The sequence below is a fragment of the Coregonus lavaretus genome (assembly GCF_964263955.1).
Source record: "Coregonus lavaretus genome assembly, chromosome: 34".
In the NCBI taxonomy this organism is placed as follows: Eukaryota; Metazoa; Chordata; class Actinopteri; order Salmoniformes; family Salmonidae; genus Coregonus; species Coregonus lavaretus.
In genome coordinates, this window is record NC_140021.1 from 3610178 (window position 1) to 3622688 (window position 12511).

General features: G+C 40.7%; 1 protein-coding gene across 1 annotated transcript; it reads left to right on the plus strand.

Annotated features, from left to right (window-relative positions):
• Window positions 1-218: 218 nt before the first annotated feature.
• On the plus strand, window positions 219-11764 carry LOC311109218 (sialic acid-binding Ig-like lectin 13; the record flags this gene model as incomplete). The annotated part of the gene is made up of 9 exons (XM_084152066.1): window positions 219-351; window positions 1026-1171; window positions 2210-2318; window positions 8472-8858; window positions 9091-9396; window positions 9533-9799; window positions 10787-10880; window positions 10993-11050; window positions 11429-11764. 9 exons carry the CDS (start codon window positions 219-221, stop codon window positions 11705-11707), a joined length of 1779 nt encoding a protein of 592 aa, XP_084008192.1. The 3' UTR covers window positions 11708-11764.
• Between the last annotated feature and the right edge of the window lie 747 nt (window positions 11765-12511).

Below are 12511 nucleotides of genomic sequence, written 5' to 3' on the forward strand. Positions count from 1 at the left end.
CCACAATGCCAGATAGACTGGATGTACTGACTGGCTCCTGTGTGCAAATCCCATGTGCATTTGATATTCCTGACCAAAATGACTATAGATTTAACAGCTCAATACTTACCTCTGCAGTGTGGATTAAAGAATCACCACGGTTTGGTTACAATCTGGCCAATGTGATATTTAACAGTAGTAAGACGGTTAACAGCTATCAAGGGAAGATAACTGGAAACATGTCCCAGAAGAACTGCACCACAGTCTTCTTCAATGTAACCACCAGTTACTCTGATCAATACTTCTTCAGGATTGAAAGTCAACCATACCGTGCAATAGACCCAGACAAGTCTGTTAATATAGATGTCAGGGGTAAGAGACAATTTAACTGTTTACCAACTATTTTATCCAGTTTAGATTCCTTGCATCAAAGATAAGAGTAGAACAAGTGGACAGTTTACCTATTAGTAATATAGATGTCAGGGGTAAGAAGACAGAGACTATTTAACTTTTATCAACTTTTCTAAAATGATATGAGTAGAATAAGACCAAGTAGACAGTGTGTCTGTCAGAGTAAAATATATTTATTTTTAATGTATTATTGATTTGCCTCCCAGTCCCATCATTACTGTCTCAGGTGAGGTGAAGGAAGGGACCCCTGTCAGTTTGAACTGTTTTGCTGTCGCTCCCTGTCCCGAACACCCCCCTGAGTTGATATGGACTCTCCCAACACATTTCATACCTGAGAACCAACTGCAGGAGAATCCAGACCAAACCAAATCAGTTCTCTCCACAGTGATCTTCACTCCATCATACCTTCATCATGAGAAGAACATCACTTGTATTGCAGTCTACCCAGTAGGGACAAGCAACAAGACAGCTGAACATACCATGATGCTTAACATTTCATGTAAGATTTAGTCAAAGTTTCCTGTAGAATAGAAAATTCTATCATGTATTCACTGATGATTGTCATAGAGTGGTTTTGATTAGATTATTCAATATACCACATCCAGATACATTCTAAATGAACCCCTCTCCCTCAGTCTCTCCTAAGGACACCTCAGCCTCCATCAGTCCAGCTGGTCCATTATTAGTGGGCAGCTGTGTTAATCTGACCTGCAGCAGTACAGCCAACCCTCCTGTGACAAACTTCACCTGGTTCCAGATCAGTGGGGGTAAACCAACACAGGTAGCATCTGGACAGAGTTACACCCTCAATGTGACTGTTGGTGATGGAGGACTGTACTACTGTGAAGCAAGAAATAGTCACGGCCGTGGGAAGTCAAAGGAAGTGCAGCTGGCTATTAAAGGTAGAAGCAGTGGCACATTCAATATGACACAACATTAAGAACAATATAGAGATAGATAGATATGATGTAGAAGAGATATACTTGTTTTTGTGGAACAGAGCAGATAAAGCATGCCTGCTATATGTATCTAGGCATGATACAGTTGTAGGATCTTAAATTGATTACTATTTTGTTGCTGAGAAGTTTCTTGCACCGTGGGAAATGCAGATAAGCTTTGTGATTTACATAAATTCACAGAACACCTGCACCAAAACATGGTTGTATTAATAGTATTGCACTTTTCATGTAGCCTTATTTTGGCCAGCTAATAGCCTAACCACCAATGGAACAACATTATGGACTAAACGTTCAATTCCTTTTGCTGCAGGATTATTTTGCTGCAACAATACTGGTCAAATTTAGATCTTACATCTGTACATCTACAGTACACGTGTAATTTGTAATATTAGACAATGTGCAAAATGTTTCCTCTTTTTGGAACAGATGACCATACAATATGTGCTTTATTTACAGGGCGAGATGTTAACCCAAAGGTTTATGAGATTATAGGAAAAACCTTGGCGTTGCTTTTCCTTTTCAGCCTGATCGTGTTCTTTGCATGGTAATAAGCTATTCCAAGCCTCAATGCAAACATATTTATCATGCTGTTTGTGCTTTTGTATATGAAAACCTAAATTATTTATTATTGTCTTCCAGGAGGAGGAGAACATCTAGACTCTCCAATGGGTTTGAAATGACAGACCGTTCATAGGGACAGGTGGGAATGTTAGAGTCATCTTTTAAAACCCATCTAGAATGTGCATTTAAGGAAGAATTGAATGAAAAATGTGTTGTATAACCAACTGTAACTATGAAGTCATTCTTCTTCTGAAGTGTCTGTCCTGACACCTGTTCCTTTCTCTGTGTTCTCTCCTCAGAACTCCCCGGTTGGGACGGTGTTCTCTAACCAGGCCACGGTCGGGAGAGGGGACCAGGAACCACCACTTAACTGCCTAGATGGGCTTTATGTACAAGTGAATAAAAGAGGTGCATTTTAAGTATTTTGCCAATAGGTATTAAGTGTTTATGTAGATTAATGTCATTATGTATCCGTTTTCAATTGGTACTTTAGTTACTTTTATATTTGTGTGCTCTTTGATTATCTGCATATTTGTAGAATTTATTTTGAGCCAATTCATTTTGAGTGTTGAGTTCACAGAGCATCCGTTTAATGGGTTCCAGTATAGAGGAACTGCTGAGTTCAACTATCTTACTGAAGGCAGTTTAAGACCATATAAAGTCAATGATGACTGAGGAGAGAAGACACAGTTAGTTGGAGAGACAGTGGTCTGATACAAGACAGGAAGTTGGTGAAGTATGTCTACATGACGGCAGAATGGTGTTAACATCTACTAGTCACTGTTTCTCTGCATCTTTTGTGCAGTTACCAGAATAATAATATTATCTATTTTAACTTTATATATATTTAGAAGTTATTGTGTCAGTTTTATGTTGAGTGTTAAACCAGATAAACAATTGGGACTGAATTCAAGGTTGTTTATTAATTGCACTGTAATCAAAACCTTTACATTCAATTCCCATGAAATCTTTTGGTCTTATTGGTCCAACATTTTACATATCTCATTAAAATGGAATACATTGAGATGTTGTGTCACTGGCCTACACACAACCCCATAATGTTTTTAGACATAAAAAAAATACATAATGAAAAGCGAAACTTTCTCGAGTCAATATGATTTCAACCCCTTTCTTAAGGCAAGCCTAAATAAGTTCAGGAGTAAGATTTGCATAACAAGTCACATAAGTTGCATTGATTCACTCTGTGTGCAATACTAGTGTTTAACATGATTTTAGAATGACTACCTCATCTCTGTACCCCACACATACAATTATCTGTAATGTCCCTCAGTCGAGCAGCGAATTTCAAACAGATTCAACCACGAAGACCAGGGCGCTTTTCCAATGCCTCACAAAGAAGGGCACCTATTGGAAGATGGGTGTATCCCATTGAGCATGGTGAAGTTATTAATTACACTTTGGATCGTTTATCAATACACCCAGTCACTAAAAAGATACATGCTTCATTCCTAACTCAGTTTCGCTCGTGGTAATGTGTTTCATGCCATTCCATTTGGACCGTTCCAGCCATTATTATGAGCCGTCCTCCCCTCAGCAGCCTCCACTGATTTCACCATTAGGCCATTGGTGACTTTAAAACAGTTGCAAAGTTTAATGGCTGAGGATGGATCAACAACGTTGTTGTTACTCCACAATACTACCCTAAATGACAGAGTGAAAAGAAGGAAACATTTACAGAATCAACATATTCCAAAACATTCATTCTGTTTGCAATAAGGCACTGAAGTAAAACTGCAAAACGTTTTGCTAAGAAATTAACTATATTTCCTGAATACAAAGTGTTATGTTTGGGGCAAATCCAACACAACACATAACTGAATACCACTATTCATATTTTCAAGCATGGTGATGGCTGCACCATGTTATGGTTATGCTTGTCATCAAGTTTTTTAGGATAAAATAAATGCAATAGAGCTAAGCAGAGGCAAAACGCAAGAGGATAACCTGGTTCAGTCTGCTTTTCAAAAGACACTGGGAGACAAATTCACTTTTCAGCAGGACAATAACCTAAAACACAGGGCCAAATATACACCAGAGTTAATTACTAAGACAACATTGTAAAATCCAGGTGTGCAAAGCTCTTAGAGACTTACCCAGAAAGACTCACAGCTGTATTCGCTGCAAAAAGTGATTCTAACATGCATTGACTCAGGGGTGTGAATACTTATGTAAATTAGAAATTTCTGTATTTCGTTTTCAATAAATCTCCAAACATTTCTAAAAACATATTTTCACTTTGTTATTATGGGGTATTGTGTGTAAATGGGTGAGAAAACCAATCCATTTAATCAATGTTTTATTCAGGCATTAACACAACAAAATGTGGAATAAGTCAAGGGGTATGAATACTTTCTGAAGGCACTGAGTATACCAAAAATTAGGAACACCTTCCTAATATTGAGTTGCACCCCCTTTTCCCTTCAGAACAGCCTCAATTCATCGGGGCATGGACTCAACAAGGTGTCGAAAGCGTTCCACAGAGATGCTGGCCCATGTTGACTCCAATGCTTCCAACAGTCGTGTCAAGTTGTCTGGATGTCCTTTAGATGGATGATCATTGTTGATACACACAGGAAACTGTTTAGTGTGAAAAAACCCAGCGGTGTTGCAGTTCTTGATACAAACCGGTGCGCCTTGCACCTACTACCACACGTCGTTCAAAGGCACTTACATTTTTTTGTCTTGCCCAATCACCCTATAAATGGCACACATACACAATCCATGTCTCAATTGTCTCAAGGATTAAAAATCCTTCTTGAACTTGTCTCTTCCCCTTCATCTACACTGATTGAAGTGGATTTAACAAGTGACATCAATAAGGCATTATAAATTTCACCTGGATTCACCTGGTCAGTCTATGTCATGGAAAGCGCAGTAAGATACTTCTAAATGTTGGTTCTGATCTATCACCTAATACCTACTCATATATCCATTGACAGTGAGTGGTAGCCTGAACTGCATGCAGACAAGTCGTTTTATTGTAATTTCATACATTTTACTCACATATAGGCAAAGCAGTTTCCACAAAACTGAAATGAGCTTGTTAGTCCCTTTTCTGTCAGTCCCACCATATCCCCCTCCCCACCATATTGCAGCATCAGCATAGTGTAGTGTCCAATAGTCCATACTTTCTCTCTTCTCTCTCTGAATCATCTGGTCCCTCCACCTCTCAATTCCTGACCCTGTCCTCCAGAGCCTTCAGCTCTCCCTCCACCTGTTGGGGGAGGTTGGCTCTCAACTGCAGGGTAAAGTACGCCCTCGGCTCCTGGGTCTCCTTCTCCCAAAAGTTTGATGAGGTTTTTTTCTAGAAGGGATACAGCTTTTGTCAAAATTGACTTTTACTAGCAGGTTTAGGAGAACATATGCAGCAGGTTCGGATAATTAACGTGGCAGGTTAGGGAAATTAGATTAAGGTAAGAGAAAGGGTTATGGTTAGCTAAAATGCTAAACAAATTCAACGTTTGACATCAATTTGACAAAAGCTGTATCCCATCTAGACATTACTGAAAGGGCGACCATGTCCACCTTGCCGCTCATGCCCTGCAGGTCGCTGGCTCTCACCTGTGGAACCCGGGACACTCTTTTCAAGCCACTTCAATAAGAAGTGATTTTGGTAGCAGGTTAGGAGCAGGGCTGCATTACTGAATGGCCCCAGACAGCATATGATAGCAAAATGTGTAGAATAGCAGGAAATTAGCTTTAAAGCTGCAACATTTTCTGTCAGCTTCATGACAAAATGTGTAGAATAGCATCATAAAACTGTAAATACTTATCCCTGCACCATGGCAAAATGGGTTGAAATGCACTCTGTACCATGGCAAAATGGGTTGAAATGCACTCTGCACCATGGCAAAATGGGTTGAAATGCTCTCTGCACCATGGCAAAATGGGTTGAAATGCTCTCTGCACCATGGCAAAATGGGTTGAAATGCTCTTTGCACCATGGCAAAATGGGTTGAAATGCTCTCTGCACCATGGTAAAATGGGTTGAAATGCTCTCTGCACCATGGCGAAATGGGTTGAAATGCAGTAAGTAAAGGGGGGGGGGTTGTGCCGCGGTGCCCCAAATGCCGTAGTCCGGCCCTGGTTAGGAGAGCATTTTCACTAACCATAACCCTTAACTGTAATCCTCCTAACTTGAAAACGACTGAAAACTACGAAAATGTCCATTCCATATCGAAGTGGCGTGAAAAGAGTGTTTCTATGTGGCATCCAGCCCACCAGGCTCTGCTTGGCAAATAGACTCCAAAGAGGAAGTGAAGCAAGAAAAATAGGAAGTTATTGAAGGAGAAGTTGAGTGGTGTGTGAGAATCAGTCAGATACAATTACAGTTACTTTGTTTCATACCAAGTCTGATTTTCATTTAGAAGAAATTATGTGACAACAATTTGTTTTGTATCGAACTCAAATGTAACTTTCTTTTTCTGTCTTGTGTAAAATGAATAGTGGATTTTGGTTTATGATTTAGCTCATTTAAAATAAAATAAAAAATCAATATACATTCGCATTGAAGCCTGGGAGACAGGGGAGAGGGAGATGGTTATATTACCTAAAGTTTCCTTTATTATATTTATAGATGTCTCAGGGGCGGACTTAGCAATTTGGGGGCCTGTTTCAAAATGCTGTTGAGGTGTTCTTCTACCCCCATTAAGTCACATTTAATTAAATGTATACGCCATATGAAGCTGTTGAATCAGTGGATAAAACATAATTTGTCTTTAGAACCATTTCATTTGAAACTGGTGGAACATGATTAAGGCCACCTCTGCAATGTCTCAAGTGACAGAAACAGAAGGTTCATTAGCAGAGCAGAAGGTTCATTAGAAAATGGAAATGTTCTTAGCACTTATTTATGCATACAGTGTTTTCACAGCTGATAAGGACACCCAGTACATAGACTATTCAAGCATCCTGTTTTACAAATACTGTAGTATTCTTTTGAAATAATTTCTCACACTCTTATTAGGAAGTACGTCACTGATGAGATGTGAGATGTGCCACATATATTTCAGCACTTTATCTTGTCAGACCACACTATGGGTGTGTGATAGTCTCTCCTGTGGACCGTGTACATCATTGGAAGGCAAGTGTCGACTTCTTCACTATCTTATCTTTACATTTTAATGTTCAGATTAAATTTAGGAAATTAATTACAAGTAATGAGATTCAATATGTTCAAAGTACTGTTATCCGTTCATGTTTTAGCTTCACAACTGAAATACATACACAACATGACCAAAAGTATGTGGACACCTGCTCATCAAAAATCTCATTCCAAAATCATGGGCATTAATATGGAGTTGGTCCCCCCTTTGCTGTTATAACAACCTCCACTCTTCTGGGAAGGCTTTCCAGTAGATGTTGGAACATTGTTGCGGGGACTTGCTTCCATTCAGCAACAACATCATTAGTGATGTCGGGCATTGATGTTAGGCAATTAGGCCTGGCTCGCAGTCGGCGTTCTAATTCATCCCAAAGGGTTTCAATGGGTTTGAGGTCAGGGCTTTGTGCAGGTCAGTCAAGTTCTTCCACACCGATCTCAACAAACCATTTCTGTATGGACCTCGCTTTGTGCACGGGGGCATTGTCATGCTGAAAAAGGAAAGGGCAATTCCCAAACTGTTGCCACAAAGTTGGAAGCACAGAGTCGTCATTGTATGCTGTAGCTTTAAGATTTCTGTTCACTGGAACTAAGGGGCCTAGCCCGAACCATGAAAAACAGCCCCAGACCTTTATTACTCCTCCACCAAACTTTACAGTTGGCACTAGGCATTTGGTCAGGTAGCGTTCTCCTGGCATCCGTCAAACCCAGATTCGTCCGTCAGACTGCCAGATGGTGAAGCGTGATTCATCACTCCAGAGAACGCGTTTCCACTGTTCCAGAGTCCAACGGACCTATGACGGTGCCACGTTGAAAGACACTGAGCTCTTCAGCATTGCCATTCTACTGCCAACGTTTGTCTATGGAGATTGCATGGTTGTGTGCTCAATTTATAGCCAAATCCACTCATTTGTTGGGGTGTCCACATACTTATGTGTATATAGTGTATTTGATACGGGGATTGTGCAATGCAATGTGTTGTGTGAGTTAAGATATTCTACCAGTAAGTGTGTGTTTGACCTGTTTCAGGTGATCAGTAGTGTGTGAGTTCTCACATGGCTTGTCCTGAGAAAATGTTTTTTCTCATTGGCCTCTTTATGTCAGGTGAGTCTTCCACACAGCAACAACTAGCTATGAATCAGACAGAGGAATAAGCACAAGTCATGATATTTCATGGTATGAGCTATATTCCCATCTGTCTCAATGTGTAGAAAAGTGTACAGTTGACTCCTGATAAGTACAGTTTAATATTCTGGATTCAAACATTCTTTGCTCCAGATATGTCCATAATCCAGTTTAGGGCATGGAGTCAGGACATCAGGAATCACCTGTACATTGAAATTAGTTCATATGTTTTGATGCAGAGGCAGAATATTGGGAGAGAGTGACTGTACTGAAAAGATCATATAACCTCCCTGATGTTGTCCTTTATGTTGCAGGTGTTTTGGCCTGTTTTGGCCAACGACATTTGATCGCCACAATGCCAGACAAATTGAATGTACTGACTGGCTCCTGTGTGCAAATCCCATGTGCATTTGATATTGCAAACCAAAATTACTATAAATTTAACAGCACAATACTTACGTCTGGAGTGTGGTTGAAAGGATCAACAAAAGTTGGTGAAGGTCAGGAAAATGTGATATTTCACAGTAGTAAGACGGTTAACAGATATCAAGGGAACATAACTGGAAACATGTCCCAGAAGAACTGCACCACAGTCTTCTTCAATGTAACCACCAGTTACTCTGATAAATACTTCTTCAGGATTGAAAGTCAACCATACCGTGCAACAGACCCAGACAAGTCTGTTAATATAGATGTCAGGGGTAAGAGACAATTTAACTGTTTACCAACTATTTTATCCAGTTTAGATTCCTTGCATCACAGATAAGAGTAGAACAAGTGGACAGTTTAGCTATTAGTAATATAGATGTCAGGGGTAAGAAGACAGAGACTATTTAACTTTTTTCAACTTTTCTAAAATGATATGAGTAGAATAAGACCAAGTAGACAGTGTGTCTGTCAGAGTAAAATATAATTATTTTTAATGTATTACAGATTTGCCTCCCAGTCCCATCATTACTGTCTCAGGTGAGGTGAAGGAAGGGACCCCTATCAGTTTGAACTGCTCTGCTGTCGCTCCCTGTCCCAAACACCCCCCTGAGCTGATATGGACTCTCCCAACACAGTTCACACCTGAGAACCAACTGCAGGAGATTCCAGACCAAACCAAATCAGTTCTCTCCACGGTGACCTTCACTCTGTCATACCTTCATCATGAGAAGAACATCACTTGTACTGCAGTCTACCCAGTAGGGACTAGCAACAAGACAGCTGAACATACCATGATGCTTAATGTTTCATGTAAGATTTAGTCCCAGTTTCCTGTAGAATAGATCATTCTATCATGTTTTCACTGATGATTGTCATAGAGTGGTTTTGATTAGATTATTCAATATACCACATCCAGATACATTCTAAATGAACCCCTCTCCCTCAGTCTCTCCTAAGGACACCTCAGCCTCCATCAGTCCAGCTGGTCCATTATTAGTGGGCAGCTGTGTTAATCTGACCTGCAGCAGTACAGCCAACCCTCCTGTGACAAACTTCACCTGGTTCAAGATCAATGGGGGTAAACCAACACAGGTAGCATCTGGACAGAGTTACACCATCAATGTGACTGTTGGTGATGGAGGACTGTACTACTGTGAAGCAAGAAATAGTCAAGGCCGTGGGAAGTCAAAGGAAGAGAAGCTGGCTATTAAAGGTAAAACGGGCTCGTTGGGCACAATCTTAGATTAGATATACACTGTATATACAAGAGTATGTGGACACCCCTTCAAATTAGTAGATTTGGTTATTTCAGCCACACCCGTTGCTGACAGGTGTATAAAATCGAGCACACAGCCATGCAATCTCCATACTCAAACACTGGTAGTAGAATGGCCTTACTCAAGAGCTCAGTGACTTTCAACGTGGCACTGTCGTAGGATTCCACCTTTCCAACAAGTTAGTTCGTCAGATTTCTGCCCTGCCAGAGCTAACCCGGTCAATTGTAAGTGCTGTTATTGTGAAGTGGAATGTTCTAGAAGCAACAACATCTCAGCCGCGAAGCGGTAAGCCACACAAGCTCAGAAAACGGGACAGCTGAGTGCTGAAGCGCATAGTTCGTAAATATCATCTGACCTCAGTTGCAACATTCACTACCGAGTTCCAAACTGCCTCTGGAAGCAATGTCAGCACTATAACTATTTGTGGGGAGCTTCATGAAATGGGTTTCCATGGCCGAGCAGCCGCACACAAGCCTAAGATCAACAAGCGCAATGCCAAGAATCGTCTGGAGTGGTGTAAGGCTCACCGCCATTGGACTCTGGAGAATAGGAAACCGGTTCTCTGGAGTGATGAATCCTGCTTCACCATCTGGCAGTCCGACGGACAAATCTGGGTTTGACGGATGCCAGGAGAACGCTACCTTCCCCAATGCATAGGTCCAACTGTAAAGTTTGGTGGAGGAGGAATAATGGTCTGGAGCTGATTTTCATGGTTCGGGCTAGAACCCTTAGTTCCAGTGAAGGGAAATCTTAATGCTACAGTGGAGGCTGTTATAACAGCAAAGGGGGGACCAACTCCATATTAATGCCCATGATTTTGGAATGAGATGTTTGACGAGCAGGTGTCCACATACTTTTGTTCATGTTGTGTACTTTAGTGATCTTTTAGTTAGAAATGACCATAATGTGTGCTGTATTTTCAGGACAAGAAGAGCCTGTTAACCGAATGGTTTTTGGGGTTGCAGCAGGAACTCTGGGGGTCTTTCTGCTTATCAGCCTGATCAGTCTTTATGGATGGTAAAAACTATTCCTGGCATCAATTCAAAACTATCTATTTATGTTGTGTTTGTGCTTTTGCATATGAAAACCCTTTCAGTGCATTCAGAATACCTTTCTAAATGTCTTCCAGGAGGAGAAACTCTAGGCTCCCCGATGGACTTGAAAGGACGGACAATCCACAGGGACAGGTGGGTATAAGGCTCAACTTTCATAACACATCTACAAAGTGTATCTAAGGAAGAACTGAATTAATGATGAAACTATCCAAAGCCATGAGGTTAACATCATTTTAGAGGAAGTTCACGGGGAGATGACCACACTGATAGCAATGCTACGTCTTGTGAGAACATCAAATGATAACAGAATAGCTGTTGGACTTTGACAATGTTTTCTGTAGATTGGAGCTCATTTGTTGTCAAAATGTAATTATTTTCTTCTGTCAGTTTAATTGACATTGTCATTGACATCCTCTCAGTATGTGTTGTGTAACCTGCTGACTTTAGAGTTTTACAAATGACTGAGCTTAGAACTTTACACCTGTTCCTCTCTCTGTGTTCTCTCCACAGAACTCCCCGGTTGGGACGGTGTGTGTTAACCAGACCAGATCCGGAGAGAAACCAGAGGAACCTGCAGAAGACCAGCCTGAAGAGATCCACTACGGTGACATAGACTTCTCCAAACTACGGCCCAAAGAGACCCCAGCTGCAGCCCAGGACGGGAACAGGGTCCAGGGGCAGGAGAGTGAGTACGCTGAAGTCAATGTGACCAGGAGAGGGCCCCAGGAACCACACCTTAACTACATAGATGGGCTTTATGCACAAGTGAATAAAAGAGGTGCATTTTAAGTATTTGGGGTATATACAGTATGTCTTGTGTGCACTGAGCTCCAACAGTACTGGGACAGTGCCATTTATTTAACTTTTTAGAATCCGTTCTCCAGAACTTTTGATTTGAAATGAAACATTGACTATGAAGTTAAAATGTATACTGTCAGCTTTAATTCCAGGGTATTTTAATCCATATCGGGTGAACTGTTTAGAAATTACAGCACGTTTTGTACATAGTCCCCCCATTTTAGGGGACCAAAAGTATTGGGACAAATTCACTTATGTTTATTAAAGTAGTAAAAAGTGTAGTATTTGGTCCCATATTAGCAATGACATCATCAAGCCTGTGACTCTACAAACTTCTTGGATGCATTTGCTGTTTGTTTTGGTTGTGTTTCAGCTTATTTTGTGCCCAATAGAAATGAATGGTAAATAATGTATTGTGTCATTCTGCAGTCACTTTTATTGTAAATAAGAATAGAATATGTTTCTAAACACTTCTACTGTACATTAATGTGGATGCTACCACGATGACGCATAATCCTAAATTAATTGTGAAAAATGATGAGTGAGAAAATATCATACTCCACCCCCCCCCCCCCCCCCCCCCCCCCCCCAAAATGCTAACCTCCCATGTTATTGCAATGGTGAAAGGTTAGCATGTCTTGGGGGTATGATATTTGTGACTCTCTGAACAAAAGAGAAGAGAAATCATTGATAAAGTCAATCATAAATCAATCTGGATTAATACAAGTTGCAACAGGGAGACAACTTCCAGCATAGAAGCAGAGATAATGTCTAACTGGCCTCTTGGAGTCCAGC